Source organism: Talaromyces amestolkiae, assembly GCF_001896365.1.
Source record: "Talaromyces amestolkiae strain CIB chromosome Unknown scaffold21.1, whole genome shotgun sequence".
Lineage (NCBI taxonomy): Eukaryota > Fungi > Ascomycota > Eurotiomycetes > Eurotiales > Trichocomaceae > Talaromyces > Talaromyces amestolkiae.
The window spans coordinates 316,520-337,649 of NW_024468057.1; the positions used below are offsets into that span (position 1 = coordinate 316,520).

The following is a 21,130-nucleotide window of genomic DNA, read 5'->3' on the forward strand; positions in this document are numbered from 1 at the left end:
ATTGAGCCATTTACTCTATTTTTCAGCCACCCTCGAATCATAAAGGTGGCATGATTCGGTTTCTCGAAATGGACACCAGCAGCGAGGTGGAGTGTGTATTGTAGTTTGTAATATATCATGGATACTTCTCATATTACCATACAGCTAGTATGGAGGTAATTTTGACCCACATCGTACGGACGGTTTAATTACCGCTTTCAGTGTGGGACGTTGATTGATGGTCGTCGCCATGGATGATGACAAGCTGGAAAGAGTTTCTCGAAAAACGCTGCGTGGGCTCTTGAGCTCGAGTCGGACCCGGGAGCTGTCGATCAGAAGCGATGTCGGCAAAGCATTGATTTTTTTTGCTCTCGTTGTGTAGCTACTCTATCGGACATGGACCAGTCAAGTGTTGGCGGGCTCTTGTCTTTAGCTGCTCCGAACAATTTATACTGAGGTTTTCAACACCATTGACGAACATCTTGACTGCCATGCAAAAAGCTGCTAGACCTTTCATACGGTAATGAAGTTTGTCAAGAAACTCGCGGGTTACCCTCGCCTGCTTCTGGCCGGTAACCCCTCAAGCAGAGACCTGGTCACACTCTTGGTAGGAATCATATCTGCAATTGCATCCGGCGTACCATTCCCCATCATCGGAATTATATTCGGTCAGCTCCTCAACGACTTCAATGCAGTTACCTGCGATGCATCTTCCGATTCATCGTCTGATTCTGAAAGCCAACACGATATCAACAACGAAATATTGCTGATTGTATATCTGGCTATTGCTCAGTTCGTTTTGATATATGCCCATCTTTCGTGTTGGAGTTTATATGGTGCTCGACTTGCGCAGCGCCTGCGGGAAACATATCTACAGAACCTGCTCCAACAAGAACCATCGTACTTCGACAATCTACCACCCGGAGAAGTTGCTTCTCGACTTAGCGGTGACATACAAACAATTCGTTCCGGCACTTCAGAGAAAGTAGGAATATGTCTCGCAAGCGTCTCATTCTTCGTCACGGCATATATCGTCGCTTTCATCAAAGATTACATACTAGCAGCGGAATTGATTTCTTTGATCCCGGCATACTTCTTAATGTCATTCGTCGGCAGTCACTATATCGAAAAGTATTCTGGACTGATGTCGGACTACGCTGCTACAGCTGCATCAATCGCGTCGGAAGCACTTTCGAATATTCTCGTTGTGCAGGCGTTTGGTGCTAATCGACGATTGGAGAAGAAGTTCGCCAATGCTCTCAAATCGTCGGAACGGGAAGGGCTCAAGAAAGCCACAGCGGTGGGCATACAGTCTGGAGTTTTGTACTTCATTGCCTATTCGGCGAACGGCCTGGCTTTTTGGCAAGGAAGTAGACGAATTGCTGATGCGGTGCGTGATGGTACTGGTGGTGCTACTGTGGGCTCTACATTCACAGTTATCTTTATTCTTATCGAAGGTTTGTCAGGAGCATTTGTGTAATTAAAAGGCGATATTGCTAACATACTGAATAGCAACCTTACTGCTGAGTCAAGTTGCCCCTTTTCTGCACTTGTTTGTTGCAGCTGTTGCTTCCTTCGAAAAGTTGCGTGGAGATATTGATCGCCAGTCTTTGATCAATGGCACCACTGCTTCTGGCATTCGCCTTTCACAAGCACAAGGTGGTTTTGAGTTCAAGAATGTCTCTTTTACCTATCCGGCCAGACCAGAAGTCACAGTCCTCAATGAAATCGATCTTTCTATTCCGCCCAACAAGCATACGGCTATCGTTGGTCTTTCTGGTAGTGGTAAATCAACCATCGCAGGTTTGGTCACTCGACTCTATGACCCGACAGAGGGACAAATACTGTTTGACGGCAAGGATATTCATGAAATCAACGTGCGAGACCTTCGAGGCTTCTTGAGTCTCGTGCAGCAAGAACCTTCTCTTCTCAATCGTTCCCTACTAGAGAATATCGCACATGGCTTGATAAATTCTAGTGATCCCAAATTCACACACCTGAAGCAAAAGTTGTTAAGCTCAGAGCTTACTGATTTGGCAAGATTGGTCAGAGAAGGCATGGATTTAAAGACTGCCGCAGAGCAACGAGGCGCTGAGATTGCTGAGATTGTCCGCTTGGTGCAGCACGCCGCGGTACTTGCTGATGCGGAACCTTTTATTACCAGATTGCAACACGGATATGGCACACTTGTAGGCTCGAGTGGACGTCTCATTAGCGGTGGTCAGAAGCAGCGGGTTGCGCTAGCTAGAGCTCTCGTCAAAGACCCCGCTGTTCTTATTCTAGATGAAGCTACAGCCTCGCTCGACTCCCAAAGCGAGCAGCGTATCCAACGGGCCATCAACAACATCGCTACCGGCAGGACTATGATAACAATTGCACACCGACTGTCGACTATCACCTCCGCCGACAATATTGTCGTCATGCAAAAAGGGCGTATTTTAGAGCAGGGAACTCACTTGGAATTAATGGCCAAAAATGGAGCGTACGCTGACCTTGTCAAACTACAAACTCTTGGGTCCTCTTCTCAAAGGCCAAATGAAAAATCAGCCAAGACTGAAATTGATGAAGTTTCAGAACGCACCTCGTTGACATATACCGAAAACGAAGTTGGCAGTTTTTCGAACAATGACCCTGAGAAGGCAGATAACATCATCTCCGAAGATCCAATCACCGAAAACTCATCAGCGGACGAAGAGAAAGAACAAGAGACCCCGTCCAAGTCGTTGTGGGCACTTGTTCGAGGCTACGCACCAGCTGTCAGGCCGCATCTACTCATGGTACTCTTCGCACTGCTCGGATCAAGCGTTGTTGGCGGAGCCTTCTCTGGTGAAGCGGTGATCTTCGGAAACACCGTCGGAAGTTTGAATCCCTGCAAAAGTCCCAGTAGCATAGACTCTCGTGGAAACTTTTTCGGCCTTATGTTCTTCGTTCTTGCAATTATCGAGTTCTTTGCAAATCTGGTCAGTTGGTCCGGATTCGGCTGGGTGTCTGAAAAGATGGTGTATACTGTGAGGGTGCTCTCTTTCCGATCCCTTTTTGAGCAGGACCTTGAATGGCATCAGTCAAAAGGGCGAACACCAGCCTTGCTCTTGTCTTATATCACCAGTGACGGTAATGCTCTCGCTGGCTTGAGTGGTTCTGTCATCGGATCCATGCTATCAATCACGATCAACCTCATTGCGGCAATCATATTGACTCATATTATTGCATGGAGAATTGCACTTGTCTGTCTGTCTCTGGTACCACTCCTTCTTGGTGCTGGACTGATGGAGCTTCGCGTTCTCGGAAAGTTTGAGGAGCGACACGAAAATGCATACACAACTTCTGTCGATATCGGTGTCGAGGCGATCACTTCTATCAAGACCATCGCATCTCTCTCCCTCGAAGAAGAGACATTGTCTACTTACCGAAAGTCCCTCCAGGGACCTCGTAAAGAAACACTCAGAGTAACTCTGGAAGCAAGTCTCTGGCAAGCAACGACATACTTCCTCGGGAATTGCGTGAACGCGCTGGCATATTGGTGGGGCGCAAAACAGATCATAGCAGGAAACTACACACAGACACAGTTCTTAATTGTGGTCTTCTCACTACTTGTCAGCGCTCTTCTCTGGAGTCAAATGTTTGCTCTTGCACCGGAACTGTCCAACGCCAGGGCGGCAATGGCTCGGATCTTAGGTCTTATTGAACTAGGGTCGGATAAGATGCAAGGCCATATACCGGACTATTCGCTGCCCTTGTCATCTCCTGCCGAAGATCCAAAAGAGAAAGATGTTGAAGCAATGGCGACGACATCATCTCGTCATCCAGGAGGTCAAGCGGCGAGCGTACAGCTTCGTGACGTCCACTTCTCATACCCAGCGAGACCAGACATCAAAGTTCTAAACGGGTTAAGCATTGACATACAACCTGGAAAGTTTTGTGCCCTTGTAGGCCCCAGTGGTGCCGGAAAGTCTACCATCATCTCTCTAGTTGAGCGACTATACGCTCCGCAATCCGGCTCAATACTAATCGATGGTGCCGACGTATCAAAATCGCGCGATGTGACTTTCCGAGACACGATAGCACTAGTACCTCAGGAGAGTGTACTATTTGAGGGCAGTATCGAATTCAATATCAGCCTAGGCGCCAAACCAGGCCATGAAGCTTCCTTGGATGAGATCATAGAAGCGTGCAAACTTGCTAACATCCATGATACAATCGAAGCATTGCCGAACGGGTATCAGACTCTCTGCGGACCGAATGGAAGCCAGTTCTCTGGAGGTCAAAAGCAGCGGTTATCCATCGCCCGAGCGCTGGTACGGAAACCGCGATTGTTGATTCTGGATGAGTCAACAAGTGCATTGGATGCGGAATCGGAAAAGCTGCTGCAAGATGGACTTGAAAAGGCTGCGAGGGGCATCACTGTCATTGCGATAGCGCATCGATTGCATACTATAAGGAAAGCGGATATTATATTCTTGATTGAGGCGGGAAAGTGTGTGGATCATGGATCCCATGATGAGCTGCTGGAACGATCGGAGAGTTATAGGTTGAATGTTATGCACCAAACGGTGGGAGAATAGCCATATTTATATGAATGTCGTGTTTCCAGACTTATTGTGCATATGGAACAAAGTGATATCCCGTAGTTATTCCAATGAAACTATATTCGGCCAGTGAAATGTTATTAACGGAAAACATAAAAGTTAAATCTAGTAGTAACGAAAGAATAAGATATGGTTGTAACATGAAATTAGAATTAAGTGTTATACCTATATGACAAAACTTTCTTATATCTCGCTAAGCACCAAGGAGTCTATGTATATGGGTACAAAGAATGTCGACGGACACAAGAAAATAACAAATCTAGCCACCCAAGCTTCACCCCTAACACGTCAAGAAATTTATCTAAAGGTGATAGGCAACCTCATCGACGACCTCACCGAGAGGAACACCGAGAGCAGGAAGGCCAAGTCCGGAAAGGAGACCGGACACAACGGGCGAAAGCTGGATAAGAAGGTATTCGACACCGTTCTCAACAACGATGAGAAGACCATCAAGACCGGGACCGAGCTCGGTGACGAGGGCACCAACAGAGCTGGCAGAGGCAACGACGGAACCAACAAGGGTGCCGACGGGAGGAAGACCAAGACCGCTGACGAGAGCAGTGAGCTCAGGAGAAAGCTGGACGAGAAGAGTGGAAGTAGCGGGGCCAGCGATGGTGAGAGCACCGTCAACCTGGGTACCAATGTCGGCGAGGAGCTTGCCAGTTCCGGTGGCGCGCTTGACGTGGTTGCCGACTGTGGTGACAACTGCACCGACGGGGACAGCGAGGGGAGGCAGAAGGCCAGCAACGAGAGAAGCGACGGAAGGGCTGAGTTGGACGAGGAGGATCTTGGCGTCTTCGCCAGTGACGACGACGACACCCTCGGTGTTGGGACCGAGTTCCTTAAGGAGGTCACCCACGCTGGAGGCAGTGGCGACGACGGAGCCGAGGGGCTCGCCAACGCTGGCGAGACCAAGGCTGTCAACGAGAGCGGCAACCTCAGGGGAAAGCTGGATGAGGAGTTGCTGTGCGTCGGTGCCAGTGACGGCGAGGGTCTGGTTGACCTCTGGGCCGAGATCAGTGACGATTTCACCGGTGTTAGGGGGGTTGGCCGGGGCGGCGAAGATGGGAGCCGCGAAGAGGGCGAGAGTAGCAAGAGAGAACTTCATTTTGAATTATTGTATTAGTGTAAGGAGAGCACGGTTGAATTAGGGTATTAGGAAATAGGTAAAATTTGGTAGCGAGTGAATGAGGAAAAGAAAGAGAATCCTCTAGAGACAGAGGGATAGCCGTCTTTTTATATCAGTTTGAGAGGTGATTGATCTGCAATGGAAGTTCCTATAGTACCTCAATTAGGCAGTCCTGGAATCAATACGGATACCGAGTACCACAAAATGGGTCAACCTAATCAAAGCCTCCTACGCAAAGACAGTATATGGATACAGACAAAAGTAGACCAAAAAGAGCCCATCAATCTAGCGGCAAGACTAATGGCATGGCTAAGCTGACAAGGACCCGCGATGTTCAACTGAACTTAGAAGGTAATAGCCATGTACCCTATGTTTCTGGAACGACTCTGGCATTGGAAAAAAGTTTGCTCCGCTAATGCCAGATAGAAGTATAGTCTCCGCCCTGGAAGGTGAGTAGAAATTACCTCGTATGGTAGTTCAATTTTGTCCGTGGTACCTCTTATGATATCCACTGAATGATGCCTGGATGAGGTCTGAATGGAAATTCCTCAAAGCACTTGTGCCTCCTTTTTCCGTAATCATTGCGTTCATCCAAGCCTTTTCAATGTGAGAATATGCCCATGGTCACAAGCATTGAGAGCACTGGTCTAAAGTTTGCTGTATCAGCACGTTCTCTAGCGTTTGGACGTATATTCCAGTTGATGGACCTAGGGCTGGCTGAAAAACATGATAAGCCTATTGTACGTCCAGTCACGGACGCGCCGGATACAGCATAACAGAGAAAACATGTTCAACGCCGCTTACTACTACCTTGATATTCACAAATTATACCATATCAGGAAATTAGTAACCAATCAATCAAGCCGAATTTATGGGGGACTTGGTCCGCGATACATAAAATCGACAAGCTTAAAAGCTAGACTCCACATGGCGCCAAAACATGGGCGTGGTGGATGCGCCGAAGAACAGGTTGTTAAGATTAGTTCCGGCGATCTTAATTATGTCCCTCATGCTATCGGCATAGTCCATGGAGTTCATTAGTCGAATTAAAAGAGCTAGGTACCTACCGGATGGAGTAAATCCATAATAGAGGACCTGATCTACTTGGACTAAGGGCTACAAAGAGAAATCCATGAGTCGAACAACGACATCATAGTTTCGTGTGAGGGATCGTGCAGGGAAGAAATGCACGAAATTTAACTACCAGATTAATGATACGTACTATGTAATTTCAATTGTTCGATAGAAAAAGTAGGAAAGTAGGAAATATCGATTCGAAGTAAACACCTAGGTACCGAGGAATACGTCTACTATATGTAGGAAGATGGCCACGATACTCGCACGCTGCATTTGAACGAATTCTCCGAATGACGAAAGGACAATCATGCGGAAATGACAGCATCTCGTAATCTCATTGGTAGCCATGAGCCTGTTGAAAGTACCGACACGGCTCAATCGTGTTCGTGCGCTGTCCTCTTTCTTTCAAACCTTTACATTTAGTTCTGACTTAGTGAAAACCTACATCGCAAGAGCCGAATATTTGAGCAATAATTGACCATACGGAGACTTTCTAGACCTTACAGTGGGACCGAGTCTAATATAGATCTACATTTACCACGATACAGAGCCATACTAAGCACTAGTGACTAAAGCTGCTGTCCGTGAGCCTCAAGTCAAGTACCTTGCTGCTGTTCCCGTTGTTTACCCTCCTGTAACTATCGTTGCTACGGGATCATTGAAACTCGATGGACTAGATGTGTTAAGAACACCGACAGTGAAGCGTTAGCCATTGATCATTACAAAGTTCGTGACATTAACTTATGCATTTCCGTAGTTTCCGTAGGTGTGGACAACAGGTATTAAGAGAAATAAGCTTGATTTTATTTGTGTGTGGCTAATTGCTGGATATAATAGATCTCGCCAGATCTCGGCGCAGAATACCCACAAAAGAATCCACTTCAAGGTACCAGTAAGCACACAAGCTTAAAAAGCCACCACCGTCAAGCTAGAGCCCCTATATCATGCCAAAAGTTACTTGGCAATTTGTCCGTACGTAGAAGACATGCACGAAGAGTGCCCATCTAGAAACGTGGACGAACTTCACGGCTCGGAATACGTACGAAGTGAAGCAGAAAACATAAAGCTTTCCCACTACCGGTATCTAACACGCAAAGTTTTTTCACTAGGATAAGTCCGAATAGGGCAAAAATCAAGATCGCTGTAATTCGCACGGGAACTCATTTAGCCCTTTCCCGCGTGCTGACAAGAACGAATCTCAACATGATGCAATGGTAGATCTCAATTACTTGGTGTGCCGAGATGGCCCGCTGAGTACCATGAACACGGTTCAGGTCCAACGCTAGAAGTCGACCTCAAGAAGCACAGACTAGCCGTAAGGATGTGCACAGCAATCACTCATTTTGGCGACAATCGTGATCAAGAGTTCATCGATAAGTGGCTACATTGGTTGAGGCTTAGGCTAGAGATTAGTGACTGCTTCCATATCGTAAAATTTGCCACGTCCAATTATACCTCCGGAGAATAATACTGCGCAGGCAGTCTCACAATCATGATCGTCGCCCCTGAACGTGTGCTTCGTCTACATTCTGTGCTGACCAGATCTATTGCTGGATTTGATTGATCTCGGTGCAAGCCTTTGGCTAGGTTTTGCTATACTGGTCGAGAATTCGACCTTCGCGTTCTAGTATGAAAGCGGCCCACTGAGTCGGCTCGTGTCTTGTGTCGGTCTGAAGCAGGTTTCTGCTTCGATCATATCTAGCGGATGAGCTTGTCATTATGCTAGTTCCTCTTCGAGCTTTGCGTTTACGAAGTAGTATAGTCAAATACATAAGAAAGATATCTGCCATTCCATACGCAGTTTTCGTATCCTGTCACGATGGAGAGAGATGGCCCAGCATGATTCGCAGCAGTTGGTCAAGTTACAGCCAATTTGGAAGAAAGTATCAAATTTTTCATCAAAAATGCCATGGCCCATGGTGTTTCACAACCTGTGGTCGAGATTCTGCTTGTGGGGGAAAGGGTAGTTGATTGTGATCTCGACTACTCTAGCCATTTCTTCCTGGACGCCGTTCACTAAAAAGAGCTATTTTCAGGTTTCGAGTCAACTGGTTCCAAAATCGGATCAGATTTCGCAGACAGTGTTCAAATATTTCATGCTTCAAACGTTCCAGGTTGGTGATGAGCTCAACATTTTAAATGAAGCGTATGAGACACAAAAGTACCTTCGCTTCCTTCTCTCGTTGCTTCGCGTGTGGATAATCGTCCCCATGGTCCAGAGAATGACTATCGACAATACTTTAGAATGTGTGACACATCGAGAGAATCCATCTGTTTCAATTACTCTCGCCATGCGAATTATTGCTGTTGGAATTTTGACATTCGTCGGTATTCCAAGGTTGTCATGACCAAGGGTTGCGTTGTGCTGTATGTGGTTGATTTTCATCCCGATTCGTTTCTTTCGTTCCGCAAAGAAACCCATGGGTTTGTTGATATATCAGCCAGAGTATACATTGTTCTTGGTTCTTATGGTTACAGATGGGGAAGAAAAGTCGAAGTGGAAAGAAGGTTGAGGGTTCGCCCGATGAGCGGCGCCTCCTTGCTGCAAACGGAAAGCACGATCGATCGCGCCTGCCAAAATCTATCGCACATTCAGCAATCACAAAAATGCATCATCACAATTTAAATACCTTTCTTCAGCTTCTCTACTTTAATACTAGGACTTCTTTTAGAGATTTTTGTTTAATCTATAGAGATGCCTCCTAAGCAATCCACGATAGTGCTGTTCTGGCACCGCACAGATCTGCGTCTACACGACTCCCCAGCACTACAAGCTGCACTAGACTTGAAGCCTTCTGTTTTCATTCCAGTCTGGACATGGGACCCTCACTACATCTATCATACACGAGTTGGACCTAATCGCTGGAAATTCCTGATTGAATGCCAACAGGATCTGTCCAAGGCGTACAGCTCCCTCAACTCCAAACAGAAGCTATGGGTTATGCGTGAAGCGCCGCAGTCAATTCTTCCAAAGCTGTGGAAAGCATGGGAGATTACGCATTTGGTATTTGAGAAAGACACAGATGCGTATGCACGACAGCGTGACGAGGAAGTCATCAGGCTGGCGGAAGACGCAGGGATTGAGGTAGTTGTTAGGAATGGAAGGAACTTATTCGATCCTGATGAGGTCGTGAGGAAGAATAATGGGGAGCCAACATTGAGCATGAATCAGTTGCAGAGAGCGTCGGAAAAGATCAATGGTGGTTCTCCGGATAAGCCAATTGATGCACCAAAAACAGTGCCTGATCCTTGGGATGAGGACAGAATGAATCTAGACAGCCTAGAACACGATGTGCCCAAGTCAAAGCCAGATCTCAATGCGGCTTATCGGAACATCGATGATGGAAAGAAGCAATATACCCAAATCATGGGGCCCAAGAAGGATTTTGCTGTTCCAACCCTGGAAGAGTTGGGTATGGATGCTGATCAAGCAAAGAGTCCTCATCGCGGTGGAGAGTCTGTTGCTTTGAAAATGCTCGCAGAATACATCAAGGACGAAGAGTATATTGGTACATTCGAGAAACCAAAGACCTCACCAGCTGCTTTTGAACCACAGGCCACAACCTTGCTATCACCGCATCTCCATTTTGGCTCTCTGTCTGTTCGCAAATTCTGGTGGGATGTAAAGGCCATAATGGATAAGCGGCATAGGGAAAAGCAGCCAACTGCAGATGCGCCTACGAATCTATTAGGACAACTTTTGTTCCGAGAAATGTTTTTTGCTGCTCAAGCTGTGTTGGGTCATACTTTTTCACAGACTTTTGGAAACAAAATTGCTCACTTCATTCCATGGCGGCTGCAATCCACTCATTCAAAGGCAGCAGATGGTAAGGTCATTCGCGATAGCACTTACGCAGTTGATTCTGAAGAAGCTGAGACCTGGTTTCGACGATGGAGAGAAGGACGAACCGGTTTTCCTTGGATTGATGCTCTAATGCGTCAGCTGAGACGAGAAGGCTGGATACATCATTTGGGCCGGCACAGTGTGGCTTGTTTTCTGACTCGTGGAGGCTGCTACGTAAGCTGGGAGCGAGGAGTCGATGTGTTTCAGGAGTGGTTGATCGATCGTACGTACTCAATAGCGAGCATTGTGCGTGATGTTTGACTAACTAAATCTAGATGAAGAAGCATCTAACGTTGGAAACTGGATGTGGCTGTCATGCACGGCTTTTTTCTCCCAGTACTACCGATGCTATTCACCCATAGCCTTTGGCAAAAAGTGGGATCCCGATGGTGCTTTCGTCCGTCGATATTGCCCAGAACTCAAAAACTTTGACAAGAAATATATATACGAGCCATGGCGTGCCCCAATACAGGATCAAAAGAAATGGGGATGTCGCGTGACGGGCGACGGGACTTCTGACAGGGAGGGTGGCTTGAAAACGTATCCAAAGCCTATATTTGATTTCGATAGACAGCGCCAGGTCTGTATTGATTCCATGAAGAAGGCTTATCACATCGGTCTACACGGCAATGATGCGGAGGTACTGGATGGCAGTTGGAAGGAGGTTTTTGAGTTTCATGATCAAAATGCCTCGCTGATGGACACGACGAATGGGCCGGTTGATGATAACATCGTGGATGAGCCGCCGAACAAGCGTCGGAAGATGCAGGAGCATGAAGAGGAGAACGAGCGACACATGGGTAATGAATGATGTAGACTATTCAAGCAATATATGACTACAATCTCAAAAATAGCGAATAAGTAGATTGCAGTAAATGTGACAGTAAAGGCCGGAGATAACGGAGCCGGGGTTATCGATAAGGGACTCACCGTCCCCCGTCGTCTCCGCTTTCCAACTGACGTCTTCATCTCCGATCTCTGTGTCGTTTTTCCTACATTTTTGATATTTAGACAACTAAATACTCTTTGTCTTCTATCAAACATCTCATCAATACTTTACACATATAGCTCCTGTCGTCAAGAATCGTCCCTGCTCAGATATCGCCACGCATGGCCGACCAGAGCTCCCCGCCCGGCAATCATTCCGGCTCGGATGACTTATTAGAGCAATTTCATCCAGCTTTCGAATTCCTCACCAACGCCGACGTAGACGATGACGATATGGATTTCGATCCTGAGACGGGTGCAACAAACCCATTGATATATTTCGACGTTGGTGTAGCCGACGATGACGACGTCGATGATGTTGATTATGAAGTTGAAGAGGACGAGGATGATGACGATGATTATGAAGACGAGGATGAGGGGCCAATTGTTGTTGGACGAGGGAGTGCCGAAGACGATGAGAGAATTCTGACGATGGGTGCTATGATTGCCCAACAAACGGCAGACCAGGAGGAGGATGAGGAGGACCAAGAAGAGGAAGAAGAGGAGGAGGAGGAGGAAGACCCCCGACAATCAGAAGGTACAATTCCAAGTGTCCCGCATCGCTCAAAATGCTTGCTAATTATGAAAACAGGAGCGAGAATGTTACGACTACTCAATGCCAGAGGTCTTCAAGCACTCCTTCGATCGCACGGTCTATTCGCCGGCGGTGCTTATCTAGTTCGTGGAGGGGGCGACGACGACGGATCCACTCGATTCCAACGGCGGCAACGTGCGGCGCGACATCCTCCTCCAAAGGTGCCCAGTGAGAATGGAATAGCATTGATGAATTCTGGCTTCTATGGCAACAGTCCGAGCTATGCGGACGAAAGGAGGAGGCGCAAGAAGAAATTGGCGACGAGGATTATGTGGCGTGAACTTGGAATTGGTGCGCTAGGAGAAAGAAGACGGGATGCACGATTGGTATTTCAGGTATGAGCATGTCTTCAGGGTTTGTGGTCTCGGGCGCTGACAAATTGCCTGCACAGGACTTGATACCCTCAACCAAGCCAGAAAAAATCATACACTTGGACGAACGGTGCTATTCCGGCCAGTTCTCAGACGACGGCAACTTCTACTTTTGTTGTACTCAGGATTTCAAAGTGTACATGTACGATACGTCCAATCCGCATGACTGGGAATACTACAAGACAGTCCGATTCATTGGAGGAAATTGGACGATAACAGACGCCTCGCTCAGCCCTGATAACAAATGGCTCGCCGTCAGCTCGATTCAGAGACAAGTGACACTTGCACCCACAGATCCCAATGACAAATCCGATCCTATAGTACTTGATTTTGCACCTCGTCGAAGACAACATCACAATCGATTTGGAGTATGTTTCACCCTTGGATTCAGAAGCGACTTCTCGCTGACATGTTATAGATATGGTCTCTCCGCTTTTCCGGTGACGGTCGAGAAATCGTCGCCGGTACAGGCGCTCCCAGCGTCATTGTGTATGATATCGAAAAGCAAACCCCAGTATTGGAATTGGAGAAACACGAAGATGATGTCAATGCAGTATGTTTTGGCGATTCTTCATCGCCGCATATCTTATATTCTGGTTCGGACGATACGACAATCCGAGTGTGGGATCGACGCTCTATGAATGACAGTCGCGAAGCCGGCGCCTTTGTAGGTCACACCGAAGGCTTAACCTACGTCGACAGCAAGGGAGACGGTCGGTACGTTCTCTCAAACGGTAAAGACCAGTCGATGAAACTATGGGACCTTCGTAAAATGGTCACAACCGAAGCATTTGACAAAATCAATCTCAGCAAATACTCCACTGGTTTCGACTACCGATACACACCCATTGGCGGTATCGACTATACACCACATCCGCACGACTGCTCCGTCGTGACCTATCGCGGTCACAAGGTGCTGAGGACTTTAATACGATGTCATTTTTCGCCGCCAGCTAGCACGAATTCCCGATATGTCTATAGTGGTAGCTACGACGGCAAAGTTTATGTATACAATATTGACGCCACGTTAGCTGGTGTCATAGACGTGGATGCTGCTGCAATGGCCGGTAGGGATCCACGCGAGAGAGACGCATTTTCGCAGTATGATATGGGCATGCTCGACGATGCTTATGGCACGGTTGTGCGGGATGTAAGCTGGCATCCGTCGGCGCCTATATTAGCCGGTACATACCTCCCTTGTTTTCCTTTCAAGTAACTTTGACTGACCTATTTTTGATTTTAGCATCGTGCTGGAATAGCAACGGAGAATCCGCCGGGTCCTGCTCAATTCATTCTTGGAACGATTCAGCCTCGGATGACGAAGGAGAGCCAGCCATGGGCTCGGAGTTTGATGTAAAGCTGCGTCCCTGGGCATCCCATCGGAATCGCAGATATCAACGATTCTAAACACTAGCGCTCTTTATTTGCTACCCTCGAGATATGATTGCATGATACATACACCCTTTCGAGCGCAACTGACATGACTTATTGACGAAATTGTCCATACCCATCATGGTGACTTTTGTATAGATTGACTAAAGAATGCTTTGAACTCTTTCAGTTTCTTCGATTATGATACATACATCTTCTCTCCTGCACGAATTGATGAATTGGGAATCGCATTAAACGAAAAGCAACTGGTTTAGGTATATAAGTAACTGCGTTTGCCCGCCATCCAGTAAGATAAACTTCTGACGTATTTAGATGTTTCCGTGGTGTATGAGTGTGTATGTGGTAGGTATGGTATGGTTGTTGTATGTAGTGTGGCGGTATCGAGATCGTATGGGGGTGACAGAATTCATGCGGTTTGATTATTGCGCTGATATCCGTCCTCGGCCCTCCGGTCCATTTAAGTCTCCTTTCTTCGTGCGAGTGTCGTATTATTGAGCGTCTATCCGACCAAGACGTTGTTGACGGGGATGTGGACTTTACGGAATGATTAGCCGCGCACAACAACGAGCGATTTAAAAGAGAAAGGGGTACTAACTCAGTTTAACGAAGTATCCGATAGCACCCTGAAGGTGTTGTGTTAGTATGTGTCAGGCACTAGAAGCATTCGCCGCGATCGTGTTCTCCGGGACGTACCATGATAACGAAGCCGACGCCTATTCAGAAGTTAATTAAGAACAAGCCCCTAGAAAGAACTGCATTGATGATACGTACCAACTGCCTGAGAAATCTTCAAGAATTCCCTCTTGTCTGCTGCGGAGGTTGTTAGACCATCAAGAAATATCCAGGGGCAAATCGAATCGAGTCGCAATTGTGTGCTAGGTGGGGAGAAACTGACGCTTAGTGCAGCGGTTGACGAATTGCATGCCATCGCGGACAAAGTCCTATAAGACATAAAGTTAGCGAATGTCGAGGTGACGTTCAATGATTGACCTAGGATAGGTATAAGCATGTGAGCAGGCGCGAGACGTACCTTGGGGATATCGGCGAGTTCTTGGAAGGTGTCAGACATTTTGATTATTGCCGTGGCGAGGTTATAATTAAAAGGAAAGTGATAAAGTGACGCGAATGCTAAAAGTAGAGTTGAGAAGAGAAGAGAGGAAATTCAAACGAGTGGTCTGGAAATGCATCGTAAGGGAATCTCCACGATGAATCCAGCTGGCCTCATGGCCGCAGAGCGCTAGGCTTAAAGAAGCTCAGTGTTCTTGGCGACAGCGGAGAAACATTATGCAGCTCCGAACCAATGGTTGCTATTGGCCAACCCCGTCCTTGCCGCAGCTTAACGATTCACCTCCAACTAACTTCTCCTCAGCTTCCGCGTCTGATCTACACAGGCAATTCGACTTATTGCACCGTGTGCTGTTCTTTCTGACTAGATATCTTTCGAGAAGCTTAGCCAGATCTACTGCTGACGAGGCATCAAAGTTTTAACTTCGTGTTCCTTGAAATATCAAGTCGGTAGTTACACGCGGCCAGCCTCGTACTCCGACCTCACCCTCACCTACGCCATACAGAATCTCCAATCGCTTCCTGGCACCTTCATAATTCTCCTTTTATTATCGTTTCTTGGCTTCTTGAAGGAGACATCACTACTATCGCCAATCTGCTTCTACTTATCTACTATTGAATCCTGCTGGTCTGTGGCAGTTTGCTACATCTTGTGGTTAGCCTTGGTCAGACAACTCCTGTCAAAACAACCCTGCACTTGTCATCAAGGACAGTCAGGTCAGAGCAAAGATCATATTCTCAGAGCTTATTCTGGTGGCTCATTTTTTGTTTCCAAAGAATACTAGCTTCCAGCTTGTACGTACCTTTCTTTCATGTCTCCTGTTGTCGGTCCTTGTCTGCAGTCTTCCTGGATGAAGCTATTTTCCAATGACTCGACCACTGTTCCTGCTTACTATCTTCAGGCCATGTTATTCCTGTTACTCCCATTCCCATGCTAATGTGTTGCCGTCATGAACAGACATGTATTCATATTGATTTCGTCGAGAGAAAGACATACACAGCGGGTCCTACTACCCCAGACTTGTGCATAACAGAAAAGAAAAATCAAGATTGAAAGTTATTCTCACGTGTCGATCGAACCCTTCCGCTCCACAAAGAAATCAATCACATAGCCATCGCAATGGCTGAAGAGGATAACTTTGACTTGGATATTTACGGAGATGGCGGATACAACGGACAAGAAGGACCAGAGCTGATCCTCGATGCGCCCGAGGCCAATGGTCATGAAGGCGGGGAAGGTCAGTTGGGTAACAATGATAATGCACAGGCAGCCAATGGTCAAGACACGCAACATCAGATTCAGAGCACTGCAGGTCAGGCTCCCCAGCAGCAGGCACTCGTGCAGCAAGGTCAGAAGCGCAAAACATCATCCTCTGAAGATCGACCTACAGACCCAGATGCTACTACTGCATTATTTATCTCAGAGTTGTTCTGGTGGACCACCGATGATGATATTCGCGGCTGGATCAACGAGGCTAATGCCGAGGATGAGCTAAAGGATGTCACTTTCAGCGAACACAAAGTCAACGGAAAGAGCAAGAGGTATGTAATATTTGATGGGTGCGTGTTGCGCGCCAGGAAATATGGCTGACACATGTGTAGCCAAGCATACGTTGAATTCACTACATTACAAGCCGCGACCGCAGTCAAGCACTTGATCGAGCATTACGCCAGTACCGGCCAACCGGGTCGCAAACACACCGCCAACTACACCAACCCGCACCAGAATCCATTCCGCACCCTTCCCAAGGACGCACCCACTCGTAAAGATGACCGCAACAACAGGCCCTTCAACCAACCCGGAACCCAAAACATGGGCTACGGTATGAACAACATGGGCGGCGGCAACACTGGCGGCGGCTTTCGAGGCGGACGTGGAGGCTTCAACCGTGGCGGTATGGGCTACAACAATCGCAATTTCTCTGGTGGCATGAACACCGGTTTCCAAGGTGCTGGCGGCCCCATGAGCGGTGGAGGCTTCAATAACCCAATGGGAGGCGGCGGCATGGGTAACTACGGGGGAGGCTTCAATAACCGCGGCGGAAACATGATGGGCGGTGGTATGCGTGGTGGTCCAAACATGCGTGGCCGTGGTGGCGGACCCAACATGGGCGGTGCACCCAATATGATGGGTATGGGCATGAACCCGATGGGAGGAATGGGTATGAATCCTGCCATGGCTGGCGGCATGAATCCTATGATGGGTAACATGGGTATGGGTTAGTCCTCCCACTTTGACTCTTTTACCCAGATTCTAACGGTTATTGAACAGGCTTCCAAGCAGGAAACTTCAACCCCAATTTCGGCGGCGGATTCCAGGGTAACCCTCAAATGGGTAATGACCAAGGATCATGGAATCCGCATGGCGCAAAAAGGACGAGACAGGAGTAAACATGATCTATTCCAACCCCTTCTCCACCAGAGCATAAACTCAACCCATCGCGCAAACTCCCAATTTCTCAACCTTCTCTCCAAGGAACCAGCAGCTCCATTTTCTTCTTATTATTCAGGTGCCAGCATAATCGTAACTATTTGGCGTTCTCACTTTTCTATTCACGCTTCTTCCGATTGTTTTACTTATTCAAATGGTGTTTTAGAAAAAAATTACCCTTTTTTTTTGCCAAGTCTGTATGTGTACTGAATACAATGGGAATAATCAATACCTTGATCTTCACTTCTTCTGTGTTCTTTTTGTGTTTGTAGCATGTAATACCTTCGGTGTTTGTTAGGAACTACTTGAGCGTTGGACAACGATTTTACGTTTTAGTCTGTCCATATTAGACTAGTGTTTTCCTTTTTTTCAGTCATTTATTTGATTTTTCTGAGGCAAGAAAATACAAAACCAAGTATGGAAAAAAGATTCACAAAAGAAATGCAATCACCTATCCTAAGCTCTAAAAGTCCTGATGCGAATACCTGTCCTTAATTCTAGTGATGAATATACATCATCAACCCAAAGATCCCTCCAAGCAGATAACGATCGTTGTTCCGAGCCCGCTGATGCCATCCCATTTCTCAAGTAAGTGTGCCTTCGTAGCAATGAGAGCAAGTCCATTCCCATTCCAACATTTGACTTCACTTCATAAGACATCCAACTCGTAATGACATAAGGAATTAAGGTATCTAGAAAAATATAATCTCACCTCGACACGAATTCAAGGTAACCCACGAGGGACATGACAGGCGAATAAATATTTCGAAATATAAAAGACAAAAAAGTGGGAGAGACAGAAGAAAGAATAAATCCAGGTCATATCTCCTCATTATATAGTCGTACCAAGGGTAAGTGATGGTAAAGGATCCTTTCATCGCTGGAAGATAATAAGAAACAAGAAAATGGCTGGGTCTTGACTGTCGTTATTCGCGATGCAGTCGTCATTTCAGACATGTCAGAAAGATGTTGTCGTCATATTCGTTATTGAACGATGCAATAGACCATACAAATCGGTCGTATCATACGAGTCCACCAGAGATGGTTGAGGGTTGGATATAAAAGCCGTCAAACTTTGTAGAAAACCAAACACGCCGAGCGGACTGTTGACGCTCGGAGACCTTGAACAGGACTTGAGATTGTCCTTCTTATGAGCTTCGTAAGTATCGTCGCCAAAGTCGATGGGAAGGTGCTTCTGTGCGAGGCTATACAGAGATCCTAGGGCTTCAGAGGTGAAAGACGACATCGTAGCTATCGGACGGCCATGTTTGGTTGACGTGAGTTGGTTCTTGTTGGAGGCATGTGGCGATGATGGCACATATTCCTCATCAACGGCTACCTCCTTCTGAAGCGAAAGAACGAAGCTGACTGCCCTCAGTCGGGCCCAAAGCGACGAGAGTCGCTTGCGGCGATCGATTTGCTGTTTCGTTGTCTCGACAGCTGCAGGAACCGTTGGGGCTGATGATAATTCCCGCTGAATTGCATTCAAGGAATTATGGCAGCGTCTCAGATGACGTGTTAATATACGATGTGAGATCGAGTGATCAAAATGTATGCGATATAACGTATTCTCACCAAGGACCAGAGGGTCGATGGCGACTTTGGCATGATTTTCGGACTTCATGCCTTGTACCTTCCCAGTCAGGCGAATGGAAATTTTGTTGATTGAGAAGACAAGTGTGGCTATTTCAAGTTCTTGGATGATCTCTGATATCAACATCATCTCTCTTGGAACCCATTCTGTAACTTCAAAGGAACCGATTCGACTCGAAGTTTTTGTTTCTGATGGATGATTATCCAAAGATAATCTGCCCAGCTTTTTCAAGATATCACTTGAATCGAGCCTTTTCTCGTTAGGCGATGTTTTCGAAATTAATCCTTTGCGACTTTTACTTTCGTCACCCAGCTTATGTGTCAGCCTGTTGAATGTCCATGACGTGAACACCGAATCGGAAGCCAAATTGCTGCCCTGGAAAAGAGACGCACTTCCAGCACTTGGCCCGGATGTAAATGTAAAATTTGGGAAAAGAAAACCGGAACTTCCACCTGCACTTCCGTCACCCTGATTCGGAGGACTTTCTGGTTCTTTTTTCGGTTCGTCCTCTGATGTGTCATCAATCCGGCAATGGGCTACGATTCCTGCAAACCATTCGTCCCAAGATGCAAACGGGGGTTTATGATCCATCCACGTATCGGTGTCGCATAGATCACATTTGCTGGGTTCAGCCATGACCAGTTCCATTTCGGTAAGATCTTGCTCGCGATCAAATTCATTGTAGTGTCTAGTCTTTAGATGATCCCGAAGCTTGTCTTTACGTGTACTTCTCCATTCGCAGTGCATGCAGAGAAACATTGACTTTGGTTGGTGTTTCTCGTTGACATGTCTTTTGAAAGCGCCTCGTGAAGTTATACGCACAGGTGATGGGCACAGTTTGCACAAATAACGTTGTCCGGTACTGTTAGCACGACGGATAGGAGAGATGGCAGACGGCATTGCAGGCGGTTGCGGTGATCTTGGGGGGACAATCCTCGGTGCGATGAGTCTTCGAATTGCATTGGTCCCTAGATGAGTCTGAGCCAAACTCAGTGCATACGTTGTCTGGTTTGGATGTGTGACATATTCCTGTCGCAACCTATCGATAACCAGCTCGAATAAAGCCCTAGGGTCATTGATGCTGGCTTCGATATTTTGTAGTGGATCGTTGGTGTCGGGGGTTGGGCGCGGCAAGGGAGTGTCTGGAGGTAACAGGGGCAGATCGGCCGCGACAAAAGGATCATGATCTTGCAGTTCTATCTCAGGCCTGCTCCAAAAGAAGGGCTCAGGCTCGCGTTGTATATACGAAGGATTCCGAGCTGTAAAAGAAGTCATCGAGTCACCGATATTCGAGTGTATGCTGCTTGCGGTTTGTGATGACTCAGTTACATGTGATGACTGAGATGGGAGTCGATGCATATCATTACTCATAGTATCGGTGAAGGACGCCGAAGAGCTGCGGGTCCTAGATGGGCGATTTTGGTGAGGATATCCTGGGCTCAGGTATGAGTTGTTGGGTTGGCTCCAGGACATGGCTGCTTCCAGTAGATGGAAATGCAAGTATCCGAGACAGCAACCGCAGAGAAAGTATATAGGTGGAGCAACTTGCTCAGTCCACAACTGGGGACTTGCTTCTAGGGGCGTATATAGAACCCAGCGGCTTGCTCACGGGCATAATCTAACTGTTCGTATCAGGCTCGATGAGGCATATTGGCGGATCTACTCGAAGCAACAAAATGAAGGATTCTAGTATATACTTATAAACATGATCAAAAAATGGAAAGTGAGCTAGACGCCACACGTCTTGTGAAAGGAAAAAGGTGAAAACGAGCGAGTGAAATAAAGAGAAGATGGAGGACGATTATGTTTTATAGGCGACGAGGGCGGTGCAGGCGGAGGCTCTTTTGGGAAACGGCCAGTCACGCCGAGTGGGGAAGGAGCGAGCCACGTCCGACATCATTGCTGCAGCTTCACCCGGGCAAAAGTCCAGGCCAAGGGGACAGGGCTTCGGGGTTGGGCAGCCTGACGATTAATTTTCTATTGCTGAGTAAAAAGATGTTTTGTTTCCACATAATAGACAGGTTCGGTAGTTCACCCTTGCTCCCCGGAATGGGTGGATGATATAATTCAGGCAAATTAA

The 21,130-nt window shown here is 47.1% G+C and overlaps 6 protein-coding genes across 6 annotated transcripts; 4 read left to right on the forward strand and 2 right to left on the reverse strand.

Moving 5' to 3' along the window:
• Positions 1 to 502: 502 nt before the first annotated feature.
• On the forward strand, positions 503 to 4,541 carry BHQ10_008885 (uncharacterized protein; the record flags this gene model as incomplete). The annotated part of the gene is made up of 2 exons (XM_040881739.1): positions 503 to 1,436; positions 1,492 to 4,541. 2 exons carry the CDS (start codon positions 503 to 505, stop codon positions 4,539 to 4,541), a joined length of 3,984 nt encoding a protein of 1,327 aa, XP_040737387.1.
• A 325-nt stretch (positions 4,542 to 4,866) lies between these two features.
• Positions 4,867 to 5,673, reverse strand: BHQ10_008886 (uncharacterized protein; the record flags this gene model as incomplete). The annotated part of the gene is made up of 1 exon (XM_040881740.1): positions 4,867 to 5,673. One exon carries the CDS (start codon positions 5,671 to 5,673, stop codon positions 4,867 to 4,869), a length of 807 nt encoding a protein of 268 aa, XP_040737388.1.
• A 3,793-nt stretch (positions 5,674 to 9,466) lies between these two features.
• BHQ10_008887 (uncharacterized protein) lies at positions 9,467 to 11,426 on the forward strand (the record flags this gene model as incomplete). The annotated part of the gene is made up of 2 exons (XM_040881741.1): positions 9,467 to 10,838; positions 10,891 to 11,426. The coding sequence occupies 2 exons, from the start codon at positions 9,467 to 9,469 to the stop codon at positions 11,424 to 11,426; spliced, it is 1,908 nt and encodes a 635-aa protein (XP_040737389.1).
• A 299-nt stretch (positions 11,427 to 11,725) lies between these two features.
• BHQ10_008888 (uncharacterized protein) lies at positions 11,726 to 13,925 on the forward strand (the record flags this gene model as incomplete). Its single annotated transcript, XM_040881742.1, has 5 exons — positions 11,726 to 12,140; positions 12,195 to 12,532; positions 12,589 to 12,936; positions 12,987 to 13,718; positions 13,812 to 13,925. The coding sequence occupies 5 exons, from the start codon at positions 11,726 to 11,728 to the stop codon at positions 13,923 to 13,925; spliced, it is 1,947 nt and encodes a 648-aa protein (XP_040737390.1).
• A 2,220-nt stretch (positions 13,926 to 16,145) lies between these two features.
• BHQ10_008889 (uncharacterized protein) lies at positions 16,146 to 17,416 on the forward strand (the record flags this gene model as incomplete). The annotated part of the gene is made up of 3 exons (XM_040881743.1): positions 16,146 to 16,567; positions 16,628 to 17,244; positions 17,298 to 17,416. 3 exons carry the CDS (start codon positions 16,146 to 16,148, stop codon positions 17,414 to 17,416), a joined length of 1,158 nt encoding a protein of 385 aa, XP_040737391.1.
• Positions 17,417 to 18,414: 998 nt separating this feature from the next.
• BHQ10_008890 (uncharacterized protein) lies at positions 18,415 to 20,325 on the reverse strand (the record flags this gene model as incomplete). The annotated part of the gene is made up of 1 exon (XM_040881745.1): positions 18,415 to 20,325. The coding sequence occupies one exon, from the start codon at positions 20,323 to 20,325 to the stop codon at positions 18,415 to 18,417; it is 1,911 nt and encodes a 636-aa protein (XP_040737392.1).
• Positions 20,326 to 21,130: the final 805 nt, after the last annotated feature.